The sequence below is a fragment of the Mytilus californianus genome, unplaced genomic scaffold, assembly GCF_021869535.1.
Source record: "Mytilus californianus isolate M0D057914Y unplaced genomic scaffold, xbMytCali1.0.p SCAF_3, whole genome shotgun sequence".
Taxonomy (NCBI): domain Eukaryota; kingdom Metazoa; phylum Mollusca; class Bivalvia; order Mytilida; family Mytilidae; genus Mytilus; species Mytilus californianus.
In genome coordinates, this window is record NW_026262679.1 from 97,014,866 (window position 1) to 97,040,981 (window position 26,116).

The 26,116-nt window shown below is 35.5% G+C and overlaps 2 protein-coding genes across 2 annotated transcripts; one reads left to right on the forward strand and one right to left on the reverse strand.

Moving 5' to 3' along the window:
• Window positions 1-3,042: 3,042 nt before the first annotated feature.
• On the reverse strand, window positions 3,043-6,167 carry LOC127733690 (uncharacterized). Its single transcript, XM_052243003.1, has 4 exons — window positions 6,037-6,167; window positions 5,087-5,154; window positions 4,746-4,781; window positions 3,043-4,298 (listed from the first exon to the last, which is right to left on the reverse strand). The coding sequence occupies exons 2-4, from the start codon at window positions 5,151-5,153 to the stop codon at window positions 3,043-3,045; spliced, it is 1,359 nt and encodes a 452-aa protein (XP_052098963.1). The 5' UTR covers window position 5,154; window positions 6,037-6,167.
• A 5,527-nt stretch (window positions 6,168-11,694) lies between these two features.
• On the forward strand, window positions 11,695-13,692 carry LOC127733691 (uncharacterized). The gene is made up of 2 exons (XM_052243004.1): window positions 11,695-13,141; window positions 13,619-13,692. The coding sequence occupies exons 1-2, from the start codon at window positions 11,695-11,697 to the stop codon at window positions 13,690-13,692; spliced, it is 1,521 nt and encodes a 506-aa protein (XP_052098964.1).
• The last annotated feature ends 12,424 nt before the right edge of the window (window positions 13,693-26,116 follow it).

The following is a 26,116-nucleotide window of genomic DNA, read 5'->3' on the forward strand; positions in this document are numbered from 1 at the left end:
GAGTTACTATAAGCAATGATCTTGATTGGGGGCCCCATATTAATAATATAACTTCAAAGGCAAATAAATCACTAGGATTTTTACGTAGAAACATGAAAAATTGTACACGTAAGGTTAAAAACCTTACGTACACATCACTTGTGCGTCCGACCGTCGAGTACTCCTCACCAGTTTGGGATCCGTACAAACAAAGCCAAATAAACCAAATTGAGCAGATACAGCGTAAGGCAGCAAGATATGTTTTTAATGACTATAATGATAGATCACCAGGTGCTGTCACTGGTATGTTAAACAAACTAAAATGGGAAAACTTGCAATCCCGTAGAACAAAAGCTAAGCTTGTCTTGATTTATAAGATTAATGGGGGGTTGGTCGAAATCACTAATGACGTCCTGACACAATCTGACAGGCGAACTAGAGGCCTACATAAATTTCGACATATATATACAAATAAAGACTTTTTTAAATCATCTTTTTTCCCAAGTACTATTGCTGTCTGGAACGATCTCCCAGAAACAATTTGCATGTCACCCTCCCTAGAATCCTTCAAAGGTGGTATCTCCACCTTAACATTTGGAGGTTCTAGTCTGGCTAATTAATTAGTGTATTTAAGCCACTGTACATAATGTGAATATGTTTAACATTAAGCTACAACTAATGTTATTTTAAATTGTAATTGAACTGTGGCAAATATTTTTATCTTATAACAAAATTTTCGACATCCATTTGCATGTACATAGCGCCACAGTTCCGGGATATCCACACTCCGGCACCGGAGTCTTTCCCGTACCAGGAAGAAGAAGACACAAATTGACTGGGTGTCATCGCCATCGGGGATAATTGATAAATGGGATTAAATTGACCGCCAAGAAGGTGTAGAGAACCACCTCTGGAGAACCTTAACATTAATTAGTAATACTCACCAAAATTTCTCTATAATTAACGCTATTTTCTGTTGGAAAATTTGAGAAAGATGCTGATAAACTTATTTGGTGACAGATTATTTTCTTGTTATGGCGCGAAATATATTCTTACTCTTAATGCTTGACGTAACAAAATTTGTATAGAATTATATTTTACTAAAGCTCAGCGTAAATATGCAGAAGCATGACAATACATTCATGATAAAATGTGTAAATATTTCTGTAAAAGAATATAATTTTACTTTACCAGTATACTTCACTTAGAATTACATTTGAGCGCAAGAAAATCTCTATGTGAATCGGCTGAATCCCGGGGTCGAAGTTCAACATATCAACGGAAATTTTTGCGTGTGCTTGCGTTGCTTTAGATCAAGGCCACAGCTTTTCAACCAATCGGGGAATGTTTACTTGGGACATACATCTATTTTTACTGCAGGTTTCGACATGTTTAAATCGGGATTATAGAAAAATGGAATGTTGTTGGTTGATACAAAACAGAAAATGATGAACACTTTTAGCAAAAGATAAATTGGATCGGGGGTCTGTGAATTCACATTATTTGTACAACTCTCCTTACTCTTGGGAAGCGTGTGCTTTACATCGAGGCTTGCGTTGCTTTACATTGACGCCATAGTAGTTCAACCAATCGGGGAATGTTTATTTGGGGCATACATCTATTTTTACCGCAGGTTTTGGCATATTTCAATCGAAATTAGAGAAAAATGGAATGATGTTAGGAGATATAAAACAGAAAATGATAAATATTTTTAGCAAAAGATGAATTGGATCGGGGGGGTTTTGTGTATTCACATTATTTGTACAACTCTCCTTACTGATGGCAAAAAATGGAATTTCCGTGACATAAATGGTTCGCGAAAATTAATATTTTTATATATATATAGTAAATATGATCACAGGTTCACGCGCACTTCTCAAAAAAGAAATAAAACGATATAAAATTGAGAATGGAAATGGGGAATATGTCAAAAAGACAACAACCCGACCAAAGAGCAGACAACAGCCGAAGGCCACCAATGGGTCTTCAACGCAGCGAGAAAATCCCGCACCCGGAGGTGGTCCTCAGCTGGTCCCTAAATAAAATTGTGTACTAGTTCAGTGAAAATGGACGTCACACTAAACTCCAAAACATATAAATAAATAAAATTAAAAAACATACAAGACTAACAAAGGCCAGAGGCTCCTGACTTGGGATAGGCGCAAAAATGCGGCGAGGTTAAACATGTTTTGTGAGATCTCAACCCTCCCTCTATACCTCTAGCCAATGTAGAATAAAGAAACACATAGCAATACGCACAGTAAAAATTCAGTTTAAAAGAAGTCCGAGTCCGATGTCAGAATAGGTAACAAAAGAAACTAAGCAAAATGACAATGATACATAAATGAACAAAGGACTACTAGCAGTTACTGACATGCCAACTCCAGACCTCAATTAAACTGATTGAAAGATCATGTCTTCATCATATGAAAATCAAGTACAATCCCTCCCGTTAGGGGTTTAGTATCATACCATCATAAAATATATGAGAAGAACATAACCCGTATCATGCCAACAACTGGTTTTAGAATAAATGTGTTTATTTCCGATGCAAAGACCCTATGAGTGAATCAATATTAATACCAAAATATGCAATCCTTATTGACTTGACAACAGTATCGTAACTATATCCTTTCCGAATAAGTCTGTTTAAAGGTTTGGTTAGCTTTTGAGGTGAATGCCGACATTTTTGTGCTTTGTAAAGAATATTACCATAAACGATTGAATGTGAAATACCTGAACGTATAAGATGTCTGCATGTTGATTTATATTTACGAATGATGTCCTTGATATAAATGTTTTATAAATCTAAATATGATTAATCAAATAACTTCATGGCTACAAGAGGATTTAATGATATCAACATGCCAATTTGAAACAATGATACTGAGGAATATATAATTCTGATATCTTTCTATGGCATGAAAGCTTCTGTAAATGAGTACTACTATTCCACTTAACTGCATAAGGTTGCGAAATGTTCTGGCAAAACAAAAACAAAACATAAATGAAGTAAAGTATTTAATAGACACTATTATCTAATTAGAAGTCCTTCTTAGGTCTTTAGTCCCATTTACCGGAACTTCCGCCCCATTTTCCAGAACTTCCTCCATATTTTCCACCACCAATTCTTCCTCCGGCAGATAAACTACTACTGCTGCTGCTGCTGCTTTTCATCTTGATACCCACGCCACTGCTGCCAGATAAACCACCGCCAAGACCAGCTCCAAGTCCACCACCTACACTACCGCCTAGTCCGCCACTTACACCACCGCCTAGACTACCACCAAGACTGCCTCCTAGACTACCGCCAAGACCGCCGCCTAGACTACCGCCAAGGCGGCCACTTACACCACCGCCTAGACTACCACCAAGACCGCCACTTACACCACCGCCTAGACTACCACCAAGACCACCACTTACACCACCGCCTAGACCACCACTTACACCACCGCCTAGACTACCGCCTAGCCCACCGCCTAGTCTGCCACCTAAGCCACCACCAGTCCCACTAAGGCTTCCTTTAATCTTGCCCCCTAATGATCCACCTGTCCCTCCGATGAGGCCACCTCCAAGTCCACCTGAAAGGCCACCACTAACACCACCTCCAAGTCTACTTGAAAGTCCGCCACTTGCACCACCGGACAACCCACCTCCATGTCCACCTCCAATATTTCCACTTACACCACCGCCTAGACTACCACCAAGACCACCGCCTAGACTACCGCCTAGACCACCAGTTACACCACCGCCTAGACTACCGCCTAGCCCACCGCCTAGTCTGCCACCTAAGCCACCACCAGTTCCACTGAGGCTTCCTTTAATTTTGCCCCCTAATGATCCACCTGTCCCTCCGATGAGGCCACCTCCAAGTCCACCTGAAAGGCCACCACTAACACCACCTCCAAGTCCACTTGAAAGTCCGCCACTTACACCACCGGACAGCCCACCTCCATGTCCACCAGAAAGTCCTCCTCGAAGACCCCCAGAAAGTCCTCCTCCAAGTCCACCAGAAACTCCACCTCCAACCTTGCCTCTTAAACCACCGGACAGTCCTCCTCCAAGACCACCAGTAAGTCCTCCTCCAAGACTACCAGTAAGTCCTCCTCCAAGACCCCCAGAAGGTCCTCCTCCAAGTCCACTAGAAACCCCACCTCCAACCTTGCCACTTAAACCACCGGACAGTCCTCCTCCAAGACCACCAGTAAGTCCTCCTCCAAGATTTCCAGTAAGTCCTCCTCCAAGGCCACCAGTAAGTCCTCCAAGTCCACCAGAAATTCCTCCTCCAATGTGACCAGATCCAGCACCACCATCGCTACCTACAGTTTAAAAGTGATTAAAACATTTGATCTGATTCCTTTGATAAAGAATTCCAAAACGAAAGGTTTTGGGTCTTTTGTATTAGTGTTTGTTGGAAAATTACAAAAGCTGGATCTGATTATCATCATCCCCAAACATAAACCCTTATATTTATATTTTATTCCATTTTTACGGAATGAATTTGTTTTGATATTTTCTAAACTGTCACTGCGATTAAACGTTTTTAAAGTATTCGGTCAAATTAGTTATGATCTTGCCAAATTAGAACAATAAGAATTGACGTGAATGCAACTTCTAATTTTGTAGAGAGAAGTGTAGCCATGGCGATCTTCATTGAACTTGACATAAATTATATAGCATTCAAATATAATTTTGTTTTTTCTGCAATAAATACATCGGTTCTGTTTTCTCAATAAAAGGTAAACAGCTTTATTGGAATCTCTTACCATATTTATGACCTCCGGATCTCTTTCTTCTATAATCTGTTGAAAAACAAAGATTTTGTAAGTTAAACATGCCAGTTTCTATACTTGAATTTTCATATGTTTAAGTCTTTCTACAATGAGGATACATATTTTCTTAAAACAAATTTTTTCCTTAAAAAGATTTCACATAAAATATAATAAAATTATTTTCCAAATTTTTAACTTTTAAAATGAATTACTATTGCATGCATAAATAATCTACAAGCCAAACACAAGAGTAAAAGGACTGACATTTATATGGCTGTTTTAATAATATCTGTGACAATAACACATAAACTATGCTACACGTTATGTTGTCTTACCTTGCCTGTAGTCTTGTTGCGCAGAAACACAAACAACCAAAACACACAAAGCAACTATTAACTGCATTCTGAAATTATATTTATCTTTCGTTTATACAGATTTCCTATATAGAAATATTAAGGAGATGTGGTATAATTGTCAATGTTAGGTTGACAGCAATTGTTACATATTTAGACTTTTCCAAAATTCCAATCAAACTCTCTTGGAATTCTACTGCAATTCTCTGATGCAACTAAATCTTTTTTTAAAGTATGTTATTGTTTATAGTTACATAAAAGAGAGGCGAAAGATACCAAAGGGACATTCAAACTCATAAGTCGAAAATAAACTGTCAACGCCATGGCAAAAAAAAAAACAACAGACAAACAACAGTATACAAAACATTACATAGAAGACTAAAGACTGAGCAACACGAACTCCACCAAAAACTGGGGGTGATCTCAGGTGCTCAGGAAGGACATGTATACTTTATTTACTTTTTTAAAATTAATGCATAAAAATGCATATTTGAAAGTAATACAATATTTGCGTTCCTTCATTTTATCAAATAATGAAAACCTTCACCAAGTCGACAAATCAATTTGATGTATGAAACCTGCATAATATATACATAGGACCCGAATTATCTAAAAAAAATATATCTGGGCTGAAATAATATGTACACAGGACCCGAATTATCTAAGAGTATTATGACATATTACATAACTTTGGAAACACCGAAATTAAATTCTTAAATAGATTTAGGTATGTAAAAACTAGTTTCTTAAATAATTATTCTGACTATTTTGCTCAAAGTTGAGAAAACTATTTGTCCTCACACTTGTAAAAAATATCGAAAAAAATACATACTTAGAACGTTTCTACGAAAATGATTATTGTTTTTGAAACTGAATTGAGTTTGTATATTTAATTCAAATTTAACTTTAAAGATACCGTCTTGTATACATACCTGAATATTTTGCTGATGGACTGTCCTTGAAGCTTAGCTGACAAATATGTTACAGCGTCTGATTTTATACCTTTTTACCAGACGTGTTATTAATTTTTCTGCATGTTTCGTGCTCCCACTACAAGTGTTGAAGTTACTGTCATGCGGAAATTAACAAACATAGATAATTAATAAGATGTCGTCAGATGTATAATTTGTGTTTTGCAACAGGAAACAATAATTACATTTTACGTTACAGTGCAAATTACAAAATTTGTTTACTATTAATTTCAATTGTAAAAGTTGCAGACTTTTAAAAATCCCCTTCTAGTTTGGACACACTCTAAAGTAGGTTTTTGCTAGTCTACACGAATTGGAAACATACACGTACAACACAACTGCACTTAACTCACAATTAATTACAAATAATAACCAAATCCGTTCCTTTTCTGAAGTTATCACTTTATAAATCAGAGTAGTCGCAACACATTGTCATCAAGGTAAGTAATATAGCATTTACAATTTTTAACAAAAATTTCTTTTTACGCAAGTATTTCAAACTCATTTTATATAAAGAAAACACAATATTGTCAATCGATGATTTAGTACTTAGTTTAAAAATCCATAAAGAAGCTGATGTTAATATATATAGTTGTTATAAAAAAAATGCTTATCTCAATTCTGATGAAGTATATATATCTTAATTAGGTCTTTTATTGCGAACCAAATGATACTTTTCCACAGATTCACTTGATTGATTGATTGATTGATTTGTTTAACGCCATTTTCAACACTATTGTGCTATTTCGTGGCGGTCAGTTTTTATTGGTGGAGGAAGCCGGAGTGACCGGAGAGAACCACCGACCTTCGGTAGGAAAATTGACAATCCTAGTCAATTAAGATTGGAGTCTCGTGCACCTGCCCCGTGCGGGATTCGAACTCACAACCTCAGTGTTGACTGGCTAGTGATACAGTAGTTCGACTACTTAGACCACTCGGCCACCGAGGCCCCTCAGATTCACTTGAAAGTTACCTGTTGATTTAAACTTATGCAAGTTCTTTTGTCCCATCGAATAAATACGTCCAGTTTTTGAGTATAAAACATGTAATTTTGTCTATTTATAAGCTAATTTTTTTACTCGGGTAAATTAATCAATGAGTGATAGATTTCTCCTAGAAGAAATTTAAAGGTCCCTGTGAATAAACTACACAGAGAACAATATCTATTGTATTTATTCAATGGGACAAAAGAACTTGCAAAAGTTTAAATCGACATGTAACCTTCAAGTGAGTCTGTGGAAAAGTATCATTTGTTTCGCAATATGTGAAATAGGAAATTAAACAAACAATCAATCAATCACAGAATACCATAAGGCACCGACCATTCATCTTTGGACGGGAGGGGCATGTTTTTTTTTAAATAAATTGTTTGATTGTTAATATCTTTAGAGAAAAAAATAGTTTCAGAAGGAAAGTAAAAAAAAATAATTCAGCATTGATAAAAATAAATCTTATTTCTGTACGTTTTTGCAAAATATGTTTAAAAAAAAAAATGGAATAGTTATTTGTCCCGAGAGAAATAAAAATATAGCCCCCCCCTCCCCCCCCCCCCAAAAAAAAAAAAAGATGAATGGTCGATGTCTTATTACGGCTTGGTTTACCATACGACTATAACAGTTCAGTAAAAGTATTGAAATATATATAAGAAACTGACCTACAGTTGAAAAGAATAAATAAACTCATTCTTTGAAAATAAAATAACTACAGACTTTTGGAGGAAAAATACAAAAGCTGGCAAGCTGACGGTCAGCTTCATATGAATTGATTCTTAAAACTATTTCAGGAGGAGAAATTTCTTAGAGAAGTCACAATTTTTTCCCTTACCAATTAAAATTTCCAGAGTTCCTAAAATTCGCCTAACTCAGTATATGATGTACTGTGTTTTCATTTGAAGTTCTAAAAAATAATAACAATAATGATAGGAAATGGAACAGAAGAAATCTATAAGACGCGGATTAAAAAAAAAATATTTTTGAAAACAAAATTCTGCGTCTAGTGTGTGTGTGTATGTGTGTGTGTGTGTGTGTGAGAGAGAGAGAGACTAAACTTCTTTATTTTAAGATTTAACTAATGAACCACTTCTTTTTCTTATAGGATGAACATGCTTGCTGCTTTCAGTATTTTACTATTTTGTGGCTGTGGCCAAGCTACCGGTTATGGTGTGTATACATATGGAAATACATTATAATTTGTACCTATTTTTTTGTCTTATTTTTTTAGTTTCAGTTTACAAAATGTATTTCGGTATGATATATAAAAAGTGGTAGACCCTCAAAAGGGCATTCAAAAAGGTATTGTATGGAGGGTTACTCGATTTGTTTATAGGTTAAATAAATTATTTTAAAAGCTTTTCAGAGAGATCCTTTACGGAATGTGACCTATAAACTTAGGTCCTACCCAATACGCCCTTTTATATACTTGTTTGTCCATCCACTTTACCAGCACTTCAGTTTTTACACTTGCATATGCATGACGTATATGCTTAAGCAATCAATTATAGCTGTCTTACTTATGTATCAGTCAGATTGTGATTGTGATATTTGATATCAAAATTTCCAAAAATGATAAAACAGAACAAAAAACACCTATTACAACTTGGAGAAGGTCACTTTGGTTTAATTCTATGACCACAAAAATAAATCAAACATTTTCCCAATGCTTCATTAATATGAGGAAAATCAAGAAGATACAAAAGGTTAATCTTAACTGTAAAAATCAATAAAGGACAGACAACACTATAACAAGATGGAAAGATACTCAGGAAAACTAAAGATTGAACAACTCGAAACACACAAAAACAAGAGGGGGACTTGTTTTTATGAAGAATAAGTAGTACATGTTCCCCTGGTAGTGTAAAAATCTCGAGTGAAAAGTCAAGAACGAGGAAAGAAAGTCTGAATTGTGACAACGACAGGTAGATAATAAATCTGCATTTAAATCCACTTCACTTGTACATGTACCAAGTCAGGCTACATGGACTATGTGTTGTAAGTCTTTGTGCATGTTCCAAGTCAGGCTACATGGACCATGTCTTGTTAGTCTTTATGCATGTGCCAAGCCAGGCTACCTGGACCATGTGTTGTAAGTCTTTATGCATGTGCCAAGTCAGGCTACCTGGACCATGTGTAGTAAGTCTTTATGCATGTGCAAAGTCAGGCTACCTGGACCATGTGTTGTTAGTCTTTATGCATGTGCCAAGTCAGGTTACCTGGACCATGTGTTGTAAGTCTTTATGCATGTGCCAAATCAGGCTACATGGACCATGTGTTGTTAGTCTTTGTGCATGAACCAAGTCAGGCTACATGGAACATGTGTTGTTAGGTTAGTCTTTATGCATGTACCAAGTCAGGCTACCTGGAACAAGTATTGTTAGTCTTTGTGCATGTACTTAGTCAGGCTACATGGAACATATGTTATTAGTCTTTGTGCATGTACTAAGTCAGGCTACCTGGAACATGTGCTGTCGTTTTTTGTGCTTGTACTAAGTCAGGATACCTGGAACATGTGATGTAAGTCTTTGTGCATGTACGAAGTCAGGCTACCTTGAACCTGGGCCTTTGTACATTCACCAAGTCAGGCTACACGGAACATGTGTTGTTAGTCTTTGTGCATGTTCTAAGTCAGGCTACCTGGAACATGTGCTGTTGTTTTTTGTGCATGTACTAAGTCAGGCTACCTGGACCACGTTTTGTTAGTCTTTGTGCATGTACCAAGTCAGGCTACCCGTAACATGCGTTGTTAGTCTTTACGCGTGTACCAAGTCATGCTTCCTGCAAAATGCGTTGTAAGTCTTTATGCATGTGCCAAGTCAGGCTACCTGGACCATGTGTTGTTAATCTTTGTGCATGAACCAAGTCAGGCTACCTGGAACAAGTGTTGTTAGTCTTTGTGTATGTACCAAGTCAGGCTACATGTAACATGTGTTGATAGTCTTTGTGGATGTACCAAGTTAGGATACCTGGAACATGTGCTGTGAGTCTTTGTGCATGTACGAAGTCAGGCTACCTGGAACAAGTGCTGTCAGCCTTTGTGCATGTACCGAGTCAGGCTACCTGGACCATGTGTTGTTAGTCTTTGTGCATGTACCAAGTCAGGCTACCTGGACCATGTGTTGTTAGAGTCTTTGTTGGTATGTCTTATTCTTTTTTTTTCGAAGAAGTCTGGTATACATGGTGTGTACTGTCCACACTTTTGGGGAAATCTTGTTATCTTTTAATGTATTGTTAACGAAAAATAACATCGAAACAGTGTTTCAAACAAACTTAGGTTAACAAAAGTCGTTCGGCTTCGATCGTTCATCTTACTGAATGACAGGAGCATGGTTTGACAAAAAATGTTTGTTTCTTAATGTATAAAAGAAAAACAATTTGTTATAGAAGGGATGTGAAAAAGAGTTTCTATTGAAAATAAGTAAGAAAAATAAAAACATACGATTAAAAAAAATATTGTTCCAGTATTGCTTTTATTAGAAAAAAAAGTTTTTGGATTTAAGTTAAAACAACAGCTGGTCTAGTGGAATCCCCCTCCCCCAAAAAGGTCGCTGCCTTAGTTGAGCTCTTTATTCAATGAAAACAATGGTGCGCATGATGCTCAACTTTTAGTTTTCTGTGTAATATTTTCTTTTGTAATGTTAGTCGTTTCGTATTTTTTCATCTGATCAAGGTCTTTCATATTCTTTAAATTATTAAAAGAAAAAACCTTTGCCATCGTTCAACCGTATGATACATTGATTTGGAAGCCCATATTATGTGAATTAGTTCACTATCATACATATTTTGCTGTACCTTATGTTTTTATATTTCTTTAAAATTTCTTCTGTAATAAATTGAAAAAAATCAAATTTTCTCTTTTTTTTTGGTGGTTATACCGTATAGCGGGTTATTTTTCGCAGATGTAAAACTTCGCGATTTTCATTGAATAAGGTATACACAATATTTTGGCGGTTATTATTTCGGCGGATTTAAAACTTTTATACAATACCATTGCATGTGTACTTTTAAATTAGCGGAATTTATTTTGGCGATTCGGTTCAATCCGCGAAAATTTACACCCCGCGAAAATAACCCGCTATACGGTATAAGGTCCTGATTGACCTAAGACAACTGTCATTATGATAACGATAAAACTCGTCTATAGAAAATATATATTATGCCGGGTAAGTCCTATTAAATATCACCTGATTTTCTGTATTGTTTGACAGTGACTGGTAAAAGACATGCTTGCGATGATGACTGTGGAGGTAATGTAAACCCCGGCATTGGATTGGGAGGTGGAGTTGGAGGCAAAATTGGTGGATCCTTCAGTAGCAAATTCAAATCCAGCTTCAGTTCATCGAGTGGTGGATCAGCAAACATGGGTATAGGCAGCGGAGCAAGCTCAGGTGTAGACGGTGGAGTTGGATTCGGCTTTGGCGGCGGCTCATCAAGCTCAATGTCAAGCTCACGTGTAGGCGGTGGAGTTGGATTCAGCTCTGGTGGTGGCTTATCAAACTCGATGACAAGCTCAGGTGTAAGCGGGGGAATTGGATTCGGCTCCGGCAGCGGCTTATCAAGCTCGATGTCTAGCTCAGGTGTCAGTGGTGGAGTTGGATTCGGCGCTAGTGGTGGGTTATCAAACTCGATGTCTAGTGGAATTGGTATAAAAATGAAGAGTGGATTTTCTCATGGTGGCAGTGGTGGAACCGGACTGAAAGGAATCGTTGGAATGGGAACTGGATTTGGTGGTGGAATTGGTAGTAGTAGTAGTATAGGTGTAGGCGTTGCAGGTGGTATGTCTGGTGCTAGTGTTAGAGGTTCATCAACTGGTGGTATATCAAAAGTCAGTGTTGGTAGCAGTGGTTCATTTGGAGGAAATATCGGTGGAGGCATTGGTATGAAAGTAAATACTGGCCATTCAGGTGTAAACAGAGTGGGGATGAGTGGCAGTGTTGGCATAGGCGGAGGAACATCTGGCGCAGTTGGTGGAAATTTTGCTGCATCAACAGGAAGTATCTCTAGGGATGGTACATCTGGTAATGATAACGATCAAAATGGATCAGATGGTGGTAATGGTAACGATGATGTTGATGGAAGAATAAATTCTAGTGGAAATGGTGGTGAAACAGTAATGGATATTTCTGGTGGAAATAATGGTGAAACAAGAATGGGAATTTCTGGTAGAAGTGGTAGTGAAACAAGAATGGGAATTTCTGGTGGAAGTGGTGGTAAAACAAAAATTGGCATTTCTGGTTCTAGTTCTGGTACAAATAACAATAACAGGGCTGTCGGTGTGAATGTTAAACTACTATCAAATATGGATGGCGGTTCAATAGGCAGCAACGACGACGGAACTATAAGTAGTTCATCTGTAGCTGGTTCCTCACAGACAAGCAGTGGTACGAGTGGCGTAAGTGGAATAAGAATGAGTATACAATCTGCAGGTTCAGGTGGAAGTAACGGTGTCGCTGGTGTGGGTTTGTCTGGTAATGGAGGTGCTCAAATTGGCAGCAGTGTTGGTGGTTCTTCGGGTATTTCATCCAGTTTGTTACATTCTGGTTCTGCTGGTGCCAGTCAAGGAGGGTTACAGGTTACACAAGATTCTGGTATGTCTGGTAACATCGGCGGTGGAGTAGATGGAAGTGTTATCGGTGCTGGATCCACTGGGTTAGGTAGTAGTTCCAGCAAATCTGCGTCTATCAGTGGAAGGGTTGGGGAAGATATTGGGATAAAGATAAAATCTGGTGTTTCAGGAGGCAACATGGGTATTGCTGGTGGTAGCGTCCGAGGTGGTGGTACTTCGGCATTTTCCAGTTCTAGCAGTGTAGATGGTGGTAGTTCATTTGGGTCAAGTTTAGCACAGTCTGGCGGTACAGGCTCTGGCATTAAAGTAAAAACAGGCATTTCGTCGAGTGGAGGTGTCCCATCTTCTGGAGGAGCTATAATGGGTCGTGGATCAAATGCACATAGCAGCTCTTTTGCAGCAGGTTCTAGTTCGTCAAAGTCAAGTGCAAAGTCAAGTTCAAGTTCCACTAGCAGTGGTTCAAGTTTTAGTTCCAGTTTTAGCAGCAGTAGTGGTGGTAGTGTTGCAGGTGGGGCAAAGTTGGGAGGTGTCGGACAATGGGGTGGAAGTTCTGGGAAATGGAATGGAAAATATAAAAACAATGTGTAAATTCATATAAAACATAATAAACTACTCTGAAATATTTTGCGTTATTAGACTGATTTTATATAGCTATATATATAAACAGTAACATGTGGCAAATGTTCTAGTAGACCCAGATTAACAAAAAATGGATCGCCTTTCGGAATTTGTCGCAGTGAACAATTAACTCATAATATAGATACCAGGCTTATAATTTTGGACGCCAGACGCGCTTTTCGTGTACAAAAGATCAACCAGTGACGCTCGAATAAAAAGACCCAAAATTCCGAAAGGTTTTGCAAAGTGCAGCTAAGGTTATCTATTCCTGGGGTAGAATTTTTAAGTATTTCTAAAATTCAAAGTTTTGTAAATAATTAATTTATAAAAATGACCGTATCAATGACAATTCATGTCAACATAGAAGTTCTGACTACTGGGCTTGTGAAATCCTCTTGGTGGAAACCTCCAACAGCAGTGACATCGACCCAGTGGTTGTAAAAAACTCATCTACGATACCAGACTTATAATTTTGTACGCCAGACGCGCGTTTCATCTAAAAAAGACCCATCAGTGACACTCGAATCCAAAAAGTGTAAAAGGCCAAATAATAACGAAATTGAAGAGCGCTGAGAACCCAAAATTCCGAAAGGTTTGGCCTAATAAAGCCAAGGTTATCTATTCCTGGGTTAGAAAATTTTATTTCGAATAATTCAAAAATTTTGTAAATATTTTATTTATAAAAATTACCATATCAATGATAATTTATGTCAAAACAGAGGTGCGGACAACAAGGCTGGTGATACCCTCGGGAACAAAGTATACAACTCAGTAATGTATTTTCTGTAGCCTGTTATACAGTAGTGTTAAGTTGTGTTAAGTTTTAGACGAAGCATGTTTAAATAAAATGCTTCGCTGAGCGCAGCCTGATACGACCGCAGAGGTCGAACCCTGAACAGTTGGGGCAAGTTTGGACACAATATTCAAGCTTGGTATTGTCTGAATTTGGATTGTGATCAAATTTTTTACATAATATAGGTTTCTGACACAAAATAAATGTGGTCAAAGATCTTAAAATTTTGAAATGGGACATTTAATTTACCTAGAATGGTCTGATATCCAAAATCTAACAACAAAGTTAGATTCAGTATATAAAAAAAAAAAAAATTTAGTTGAAATCAAACAAAGTTTAATTTTTGACCCTTTAAACCTTAATATGGACTAATTTGAAAACAGGGCCCAAAATAAAAAATCTAAATGCACAATAAGATTCAGCATATCATACAGCCGCAATAATTCAGTTTTTGATGAAATCAAACAAAGTTTAATTTTGGACCCTTTTGACCTCAATGTAGACCAATTTAAAAATGGGGCCCAATATCCAAAAAAGTAATACAAGGTTACAACCCCCAAAAATTTAAAGACTTTAAATTAATCCCATTGAAATTGGTTAAAAGATTTGTATTTATTTTCAATTGAAAATTTCTTGCTATTGCGCAATACTGTGCAATTGAAGATTTCTTGCTATTGTGCAATACTGTGTTGTTGCGCAATACTGTGCTATTGCGCAATAATGTGCAATTGAATATTTCTTGCTATTGCGCAATACTGTGCAATTGAAGATTATTTGCTATTGCGCAATACTGTGCAATTGAAGATTTCTTGCTATTGCGCAATACTGTGTAATTGAAGATTTCTTGCTTTTGCGCAATACTGTGCAATTGAAGATTTCTTGCTATTGCGCAATAATGTGCTTTTGTGCAATACTGTGCTATTGCGCAATACTGTGCAATTGAAGATTTCTTGCTATTGCTCAATACTGTGATATTGCGCAATACTGTGTTGTTGCGCAATAGCACAATACTGTGTTGTTGCGCAATACTGTGCAATTGAAGATTTCCTGCTATTGCGCAATACTGTGCAATTGAAGATTTCTTGCTATTGCGCAATACTGTGCTATTGCTGAATACTGTGCAATTGAAGATTTCTTGCTATTGCGCAATACTGTGCTATTGTGCAATACTTTGCTATTGCGAAATACTGTGCTATTGCGCAATACTGTGCTATTGCGCAATACTGTGCAATTGAAGAATTCTTGCTATTGCGCAATACTGTGCTATTGCGCAATACTGTGCAATTGAAGATTTCTTGCTTATGCGCAATACCGTGCAATTGAAGATTTCTTGCTATAGCCCAATACTGTTCAGGTATTTCACATCCAATCTTCTTTGGTAATATTCTATACAAAGCACAAAAATGTCGGCATTCACCTCAAAAGTTAACCATACCTTAAACAGTCTTATTCAGGAGGGATATAGTTACAATACTGTTGTCAGGTCATTAAAGATGGCATATTTTGGTATTAATATTGATTCGTTCATAGGGTCTTTGCATCGGAAATAAACACATTTATTCTAAAACCAGTTGTTGGCATGATACGGGTTATGTTCTCATATATTTTATGATGGTATGATACTAAACCCCTAACGGGAGGTATTGTGCTTGATTTTCATATGATAAAGTTATAATCTTTCAATCAGTTTAATTGAGGTCTGGAGCTGGCATGTCAATAACTGCTAGTAGTCCTTTGTTAATCTTTTTGCTTAGTATTCTGACATCGGACTCGGACTTCTTTTAAACTGCGTTTTACTGTGCGTATTACTGTGTGTTCGTTTATTCTACATTGGCTAGAGGTATAGGGGAGGGTTGAGATCTCACAAAACATGTTAAACCCCGCCGCATTTTTGCGCCTGTCCAAAGTCTGGAGCCTCTGGCCTTTTTTTAGACTTGTATGTTTTTTTAAATTTTAGTTCATTTATATGTTTTGGAGTTTAGTGTAACGTCCATTTTCACTGCACTAGTACACATTTTGTTTAGGGGCCAGCTGAAGCCCGCTTCCGAAAGCGAGATTTTCTCGCTGTGTTGAAGACCCATTTGTGGCCTTCGGTTGTTTTCTGCCCATTGGTCGAGTTGTTGTCTCTTTGACACATTCCCATTTTCCATTCCGAGTTATTGTATGGGAAGCCAACAATTATAAAAAAAAAGTAAATTTCTTCAAAATTTGGACAAATTAAAGAATTTTCTTTAGAAACAAGTATAATATGTACATAAGTTTTATAACAAAATTTAGTTATAAAAAACATATGCATCATTATTTTTTTTAATTTGAAGTTTCATACGACTTTAAATGTATTAATTCCCGAAGCAGAGTATTTGCCTGTGACGTTTTGTCGCCATATCTTCCTGTAAAATAATGCCTTCAATTTAAAAAAAAAAACAAGGACTTTATTATAATGAAGACATTTTTCGTTTTATGGAAGATTCGTAGTTGTCTTTTTGAAATAAAGGTATGAATTATAGCTGTTTATTGAAGTTAAGTTGTAGAGAAGTACCGAAGGACAATACAAAACCATAGCAAAAACCGAAAAAAAACAGACAACAACATGTTCTGAAATAAACGACGTGGAACAGACAAAAAATTATTGACCAAGCAGTACAAGAAAGAGGAAGATTTCTCTTCACACACAAAAGAAACCGGGACTCAAGCAGATGCATAGGTACGGATCCTGCTCCACTAATGACACCCGTCATGTTCCTCAAGTCAAATAAATCCCGGTACTAAATATCATTCGGCAATGCCATAACATGGAAAAGATCAAAGGGTTGTGGCTACTTAACATCCATGGCTATGCGAGACAAATATTCCACTCCGACTAATCAAATCACGATGACGTCAATAAAAAAAAGAAACTTCAACTTTATTATTAAAACCCCATTGCAGTGGCGGATCCAGAAATTTTCATAAGTGGGGGCCCACTGACTGCCTAAGAGGGGGCCCACTCCAGTCATGCTTCAGTGATTCCCTATATAATCAACCAAATTTTTCCCACAAAAAGGGGGGGGGGGGCCCTGCCCCCCCCCCCCCCCCCCCCTAAATCCGCCTCTGCATTGGAAGTAGCTATTCTTGATCACGAAAATAAGAATACGAAAATCAAGTCGCAGAATATATCTCCATATGTAGGTGCCTAAATAATTTTTCAATGTAAAAATGTGAACATTTTTTAAATCATCTGTTTGTCGTAGATTTTTGTTCTCAACTGTTCTGGGTGTAAGTCAAAATAATGCGTCCCTAACTGTTATATATGTGTGGTATAATATATTTTTTGTTCAAAGTCCGAGATGCATTTTAGCATGTTCACCAAACTTATTCAGAGAAAGAATCAAATATTTAAAGTTGAAAGTGATGTTAAAGGATAATGCAGCAAGTTTCATTTCCTTTCTTTTTGAAGTCTGCGTCCTACGACACGTCGACTTCTCGTCTCTTGTTAATCTATCACGTGATTAGAAAGAAAATGAAGTGTCACTGTTTCTTAGCCTGTTTCTTTCCCAACAAAAATATGGATTTTGGGTAGCAACACTGAAGAATAGAATGAATTTCATAACAGCGTGGACATGAACACATGGTTAAAAGTTAAATCACATGGTAATTAAATGTAATCGTGTGTATCACTGGCTGTCGACAATAAAGACTTCACGCACAGTATGTCAGGGGCCTCTCAATGAGGATATACATAATTACTAACTTTACTCATGTCCATTCATAAAATAAAAGTTTTTGTATGAAAGTTTATAGGAATTTGTTTTGAATATTTTTATATACTCACAACAAAAAGTTTCTTTTGACAGAATGAGTATATTCAGAGGTGATATCACCAAGTAATCGAGAAAAAAAAACGTTATGTTTTATCTTGCCCAAACGTTCTGTGGCTCCTTAAAAAAAATAAGAAAACATTTATTCGTACGAGTTGATGTAGAGTAACCTACGATCAACTTTCATACTAATATTATTTTTGTTGGTAATAAGAACCCCGGACCTTCATAAAAAATCATTTTAGTCCTCTGGGCTGCATAATTTTTTGCACGGAACAAATTTGAATTCCCATCGAAGACTCCGACGATCAGGTTTTCGTGACATTTAAATATCATTCTAACAAAAAATAAATATCAAGAAGCATATGAATCCGGTCTTATGTGCAAAATTTACGTTGATTGGAGTCTGAGTAGCTTTTGTGGAAACATCAATTTGATATTTATTTTTTAGATTTTGTTATACCTGAACATGTATAACAAAAGTTACGGGATCTATATTCTTTTACTACAAATTAAGCAGGTAATTTCAATGAATTTGGTCTTACTCAACTATCTTTTTTTGTTACTTGAGGACGCATATTTGAGACATTTCTGCATAAACGTTTATTTGCAATTTTATTCATGCTGATTTTAAAAGCCTCTTGCATAGCCATCCCCTCCCTTATTTTAACTGAATCAGGAATGGTCGCCCCCTTACACTTTAAAATTGTACTCAATTTTGTTTCGGTTTCTGTGTTTCGATATATATCCATGAATTTAATGATATGTTCACAATACATCTATTTTGGAATAATAAATCATGTGCACAAGACTAAACTGGTCAACTGTAAAACGAGATAATGTACAGGTTATTATGTCAACATAACAGTAACAATGTAATAATAACCTTTAAACTGTGTGCACTCGTTTAATTATTCTAGTATAAAAGGTATTGTAAACATAAAAAATTTAAAAAATTAAATACAGCCACTTGTCTATAACTGACACACTACTTAATTTTTCACTTATTGACAGAAAAGAATTTTTCTTACTTTTTTTCTCTTGATTACTTTGTGATATCACCTCAGAATATACTCATTCTTTCAAAAGAAACTTTTTGCTGTCAGTATATAAATATGTTTAAAACAAATTCCTATAAATGTTCATGCAAAAAAATTTATTTTATGAATGGACATGTGTAAAATAGTAATTATGTATATCCCCATTGAGAGGCCCATGCCATACTGTGATTGCGTGAAGTCTTTGTTGTCGACAGCCAGTGACCGACGCGATATCATATAAATATCAGGTGTCTATGTCCACACTGTTATGAAATTCATTCTATTATACTTTTTAAGCTAATTGTCTGAATTTCAAGAACCCATGTTAGTAGTCTTTTAGTAACATTGAAACTATTAATTTCACTGAGACTAGTCCTGCACACCTTGGGGGATAAACAGTCAGTATATACCGAAAACTGTTCATTTTGCGTTGAATGAAATTGGACTTTGGACCCATATTTAAATCAGCTGTTTATAGTAAATTTTACCTCTTCGCTTATAAGAACAACCACTCATAGCTAAATAATGTCGTTGAGCGATATGTAGAGGTTAATTAGGAGTGCCGAAGAATTGTTGACGCTGCCTAAACTCATTGGCGCATTGGTAAACATTTGAGAAAGTTTGAAAATAGTTACTGGTATCGACTATACAGTTAGACGCATGCATGGAAACAAGTATGGAGAAGCGTCATGATGGTTTAAAACAAGTACTCGTAACGGTCTCAGCTAGGGTTAGAACATTAGAAAACCAGGCGAGCGATTTTAACAAAAAGCTGTCAGTCTGCGAGACTAGCTGCCAAGAAGTGAGTAATCTTTTTGGTAAAGTTAATTGACAAATAAAAACTTAAAATTGATTATTGGTCTATGAAGATGAGGTCAAGGTTAGATGAACCTACCAGACGCACACGTACATCTTAAAATCATTACATACACCAATTATAGTTGCACTACTGCGTATTGTATTTGTGAACGGACCTTATCATAAACACTCTGTGTTCATCACTGATGACTTATCAATGAAAGAAGTCAAGGTGAAGTGTAAACTGTCTGATGGGCATGTTTACCGGGGCATGTTAACCGTTTGTAATGCTTATATATACCGAATTTATTCATCTTTTTCTCTCATTATAACTGGAATAAAATGCTTCGCTTGGCGCAGATTGAAACGACCGCAGAGGTCGAACCCTGAACAGTTGGGGAAAGTATGGACACAACATTTATGCTTAAAACAGCAATAAATTTGGATTGTGATTGAATATTTGACACAGCATAGGTTTGTGACACAAAATGAATGTGGTCAAACTGAAAAATTTGAAATTGGACATTTACATGGTCCAATATCCAAAATCTAATCATGGTTAGAATCAGTATATCAAAGAAGCCCAAGAATTAAATTTTTTATGAAATCAAACAAAAGTTTAATTTAGGACCCTTTGGACCTCTTTGATGACCAATTTGGAAACTGATCCCAAAATCCAAAATCTAAACACAGGTTTAGATTCAGCATTTCAATGAACACTAAATATATATCCAATTCATGTTGAAATTAAACACAGTTTAATTTTGGACGCCGATTTGGACCAACTTAAAAACTGGGCCCAAAATCAAAAATCTAAATACATGTTTGATAAGTGTTTGGTATGACGATAAATTTTCACTTCTGTTCTCGTACTATGAACAACAAAATTATTTTTATTTACTTGTGTACGTTATTTTATTTGGCAGCATTTTGTCCAAGGTTATGGTTGTCTTTCTGATATTGTTTTACATCTCACCCCCTTTTGTTATATCAATTTTGTATCTACATTGTGTCATAGATCAAATTTTTTCGTTCAGTGTATGTTTACTCTTTTTGTTCATATGTCTTTTGATAGAGTAAAGCCATTTCAATTGATATTTTATAGTGTGTCTTTCTATGTTGTGATGTTACACTATTGTTTCAGGGTAAGGGTGAAAGTTGGCGCCTGTTAAAACGTTTAAACCCGCCGCATTTGTTTGCATCTGTCCTAAGTCAGGATTCTGTTGTTCAGTGGTTGTCGTTTGTTGATGTGGTTCATAAGTGTTTCACGTTTCTCGTTTTTTATACAGATTAGACCGTTGGTTTTCCTGTTTGAATGGTTTTACACTAGTCATTTTTGGAGCCCTTTATAGCTTGCTGTTCGGTGGAGCCAAGGCTCCTGTATTGAAGGCCGTAATTTGACTGTTTGAAAGGTTTCACACTAGTCATTTTTGAGGCTCTTTATAGCTTGCTGTTCGGTGGAGCCAAGGCTCCGTGTTGAAGGCCGTACTTTGACCTATAATGGTTTACTTTTACTTTGACCGGGATGGAGAGTTGTCTTATTGGCACTCATACCACATCTTCTTAATCTTATATCTAATTAATAATAGACAATATAAGCTTAGATTTTAAAGGAGTTCGCTTCACAAAAAACAAGCATTCTGTGAGTATTGACTGGCAATACGTAGTCCCCTATGGGTTAAAAATTCATTGTACTAGAAAAAAATGCTAACTTGATCTATAACTTGTTATGGTGTAAACTATATAACAAATATCAAGTCAATATCTTCAAGCATGACGAAAAAAAAAATGAAAAATTGATTATTTGAGTGAATTTTCTAAGTTCAAGGAATGTAACTCTGCACAAAATTATCAGACCGGAACAAAGATAAAACTATATACCAATTATCAAATCAATATCTTCTAGCATGACGGAATTTTTTTTTAGGAAAACTGATTATTTGAGTGAATTCTAAGTCCAAGGACCATAACTCTGCACAAAATCATTAGACCAGACCAAAAATTCGAACTTGATAAGTAACTTGTCATGATAAAACTATATACCAATTATCAAATCAATATCCTCAAGCATGACAAAAAAAATTAAAAATTACGGAACACTGATTATTTGAGTGAATTTTCTAAGTTCAAGGACCATAACTTTGCACAAAATCGTCAGACCAGAACAAAATTCGAACTTGATCTGTAACTTGTCATAATAAAACAATACACTAAATATCAAATCAATATCTTCAAGCACGAAAAAAAAAGTGTGGAAAACTGATTTGCCAGACTGACGGATGGACAGAAAAACGGACAGGGTGCAAACCTAAAGTCCCCTTCGACTTCATCAATAGGGGACCAAAAATATATATATAGCATGCAGAAAATAAGTTTATACAAAATAACAAACAAATCTACCACACAATTCTTCAAACAATTTTCCAAAGAAAAGAAAAAAAAATAAATTCCAAAATATTATTTATCATTAATACAATGTCATTTAAAATCTATAAAACACTGTAATTATCTTCTTAATATCTAATAATGAACAGTAAATTTCAAACTATAGTTGTAATGTTTTACAGAGCTTATCATCAACAACACTTAGGAAACACAAAATTTTCAAATAAATCTGTCACTCCAATTATAATTGTGTTTTTAACAAATACCAGATGGTGTGTTATCTTGGTAAAAGGTAAACTTTATTAAAAACACTAAGTGTAATCAAACTTTATATATATAATTAATAGCTCCCAATATTATTTCTTTCATTTGTCACAAACTAATATCTGCAACTTATCTATCAATGTCAACAACTTTAGCTACACAATGTATTGTAATAAAATATATTCTTTAATAAAAATAGATTATCTATAAATGAATTTTTTTTATCAAGATTTAACATAACATAATGTACGGCACAATTGTATTTAAAAACTTCACTTACCTTCCACTTCAACAGATGGACAAAGATCGATTTTAATTTTCATGGGAATTTTCAACCATAAGAATATATTCAAACATGTTAACAATCTTTTAATAGAACACAATGCATAAACACTTATCACCACAATTAATATATCTGAATCAGCAAATCTATTTTAAACTATGACTCAATTTAATATCCCAACCCTCCTATATTGGTATGGAACCGTGTACTTAAATTTCTTACACATTCATACACTTATACTAACGTTATTGCCTGTGAACCAATTTATTTTCCATGAACGTGTGAAGTAAACCATAATAATAGTTCTCTAAAATTAGATATGATGTTATGTCTATCGTCAACTATGAATTAACTTAAAATTTCTGTTAATTGTGCGATAACATCTCTGAATTTAGATTCTGAGCAAATATGTAATAATAGCATAGTTTCTGACACAGAATGAATGTGGTATAAGTTCTTAAATAATTTTAAAATTAGAATTTTAACAATTTTAGTCTAATATTCAAATTCTAAATACATGGTTGGATTCATCATATTAAATAACCACATTGTTTCATGTTTTGTTTAAATCAAACTAAGTTTTATTTTGGATACTTTGGACCTTTATGGGCCTAGTTTGAAAAACGGGCCCAAAATTAAAAAAAAAATAAAACACTGTTAGATTGCACACATTAAAGAACACCAACGATTTAATTTTTGAAGAAATCAAACAAAGTTCAATTTGGACCCTAATTTGGACCATCTTGAATACTATGCCAAAAATCAAAAATCTAAATACACGCTTAGATTCAGCATATTAAGAACCACAACCATTCTTTTTCTTTTTAAATCAAACAAAGTTTAATTTTGGACCTTAATGTAGACCGACCATGCCGCGAATCAAAAATCTAAATACACGCTTAGAATCAGCATATCAAAGAACTCCAAGAATTCATTTTTTTTTTAAATAAAAAAGTTATATTTTGGACCCTTTGGACCTAAATGTGGACCATGCAATTTGAAGACAGGCCTCAAAATTAAAAAAAAATCTAAATACACATTTGGACCTTAATATGGATCATTTCAAAAACAGATTCTAAAATCCAAATTCTAAATACCTAATTAGATTCAGCATATCAAAGACTCCCAAGAATACAAGACTTTTGAATTAAACCCCATTGAAATTGCTAAAGAAATAAGCAATTTAAAAAAAGTATTCGTTTTGGCCCCTTTTAACTAAACCAATATATAACCCCTTAAATCAATCCCAAACTTTATTTTATGATATAACACTTTGTGGCACAATTAAAAAGCAATAAAAAGACTTATACTCAAGTTATTGTCCACAAATCAGGTTTTTGGCTCCTTTTCAGTCCCTTAGTATTAAACGGTTTGGACCACGACCCCTAAATTTAATCAATCCCAACAAATCAATCCCAACTTTCCTTTTGAAGTATGGAGCCTTGTAGTTATTTCATATAAATCCATACTCAAATACACAAACTAGTGTCCTGAAACATGAAAAATACTTGTTTTTGACCCCTTTTTGGTCCTTAATTACTAAAAAGCTTCAACAAAAAACCCAAAATTAAATCTCAACCTTCCTATTCTGGTATGGAACCTTGTGCTTACATTTAATGGAGCTTTATACAGTTATACTCAAGTTATTATCTGTGAACCAGACAAATAATTGTTTTTGTTAGGCCCTTTTTGACCCCTAATTCCTCAACAGCTACTAAAATAACCCCCCAAAAATAAACTCCAACCTTCCTATTGTGGTATGAAACCTTGTGCTAAAATTGAATATAGATCCATACACTTATACTCAAGTTATTGCCTGCAAACCAGAAAAATAGATGCTTTCTGCCCCTTTTCGACCCCTAATTATTAAACGATATGGGCCACGACCCTCCAAAAATCATTCCAAATTTTCCTTTTGAAGTATGGACCCTTATGGTAAAATTTCAATAGAAATCTATACTCTTATACACCAATTGTCCTGAAACATGAAAAACTGCTTGCTTTTGGTATGGAACCTTGTGCTAAAATTTAATTGAGATCCATACACGTATACTCAACCTGACAAAAAACCGTTAAGACAATATAACTCCTAAAATCAATCACAACCCTTCTATTGTGGAATGAAACCTTGTACTAAAATTTCTTACACATCCATACACTTACACTAAAGCTATTGTCTGCCAACCAATTTATTTTCCATGAAACCAGTCAGTAAAACTGACCTTTTTGGACCTTAAATACAAAACCGCAAGGACAATAGCCATAAAAAACAATCCCAATCATCCTTCAATGGTATAGAACCTTGTGCTAAAATTTCATAGAGATCCATGAACTTATACTCAAGTTATTGTCTGCGAACCAAAATGTCTTCAGACGCAGACGCAGACAAAATAATAACATAATACCATCAGAATTAGAGTTTCGGGTGTGATGCTTGGAATTGGTCTGATACCAACGGGGTCTATACCTTGACGACTTGTGAAATCTGGAGCCAAGGCCTGAAACAATATTCAATAAAACTTGAAATAATTTTATGTCTTGTTCTGTCCAAAATTGAAATAAATTTGCTTTAAAATTCGAACTTTTCCAATTTTTGCTGAAATTAAGAATTTCACAAAAATCATGAAACCTGTTCAAAATGATACCATGACAATACTACCGTAAATAAATTGGCGGTCGTAAAAGTTTTTAAGAGTCCCTGTACGAAGAAAAGGAGAATTGACATGCATGTAAGGCGGACACTCCGTTACATTAAGCATATGTATACAAAATATGACGTATCCAGGTATTCAACCTGCTGAAATATTAAGTATCACGCACAGAGCTAACGCCACAGCCGCTAGATTAGCATGCCTATGTATCGCATTCTTGAAACAGAAATGACAGTTCATTGTAAGTAGAATTGCAAAAATAGTTAAGCAATTTCTCATTTGACGAAACTGCTAACCATATTACGTGTACAAATGAAAATAACACTGTTTATTTTTAATTTGGTGCGTTCGAAACTCTTTTCAAGATTTAAAATTTCACCAGGTATGCTCAAAACCAAAATTTTGAAAGCCAGGTGAAACGCTTTGGACACAATATGTTATAACGCCATAAAGCAAATATCTGAAATGAAATTTAGTAAAGATATAACTATATTTGATTTATAATCTTTAATGTTTGTCATTTTAATAGAATTCAGACATATTCTAATAATTGTACAACATCTACTTTGCAGCTATAAACTACGTAATCAAAACTTTAGGCCGTACAATGCAAGTTCATTTTGATTCGCAACTATTAGTTTTCCTTTCTTTAAATCAACTGCTAGTCCTAAAGGGTTACTAATTCCGTCATCACTTCCAATCACCTTTCTTGCTTGTTTTCCATCTGACGACAATACAATTATACTATCGTCACCAGATGAAGCAATATAAACGTTTGAGTCTTTATCTTCAGATATCCCTCTCGAAGAACGAACTGATTGGTCTTTGTATTCCCAAATCTACTCTCCAGTCAA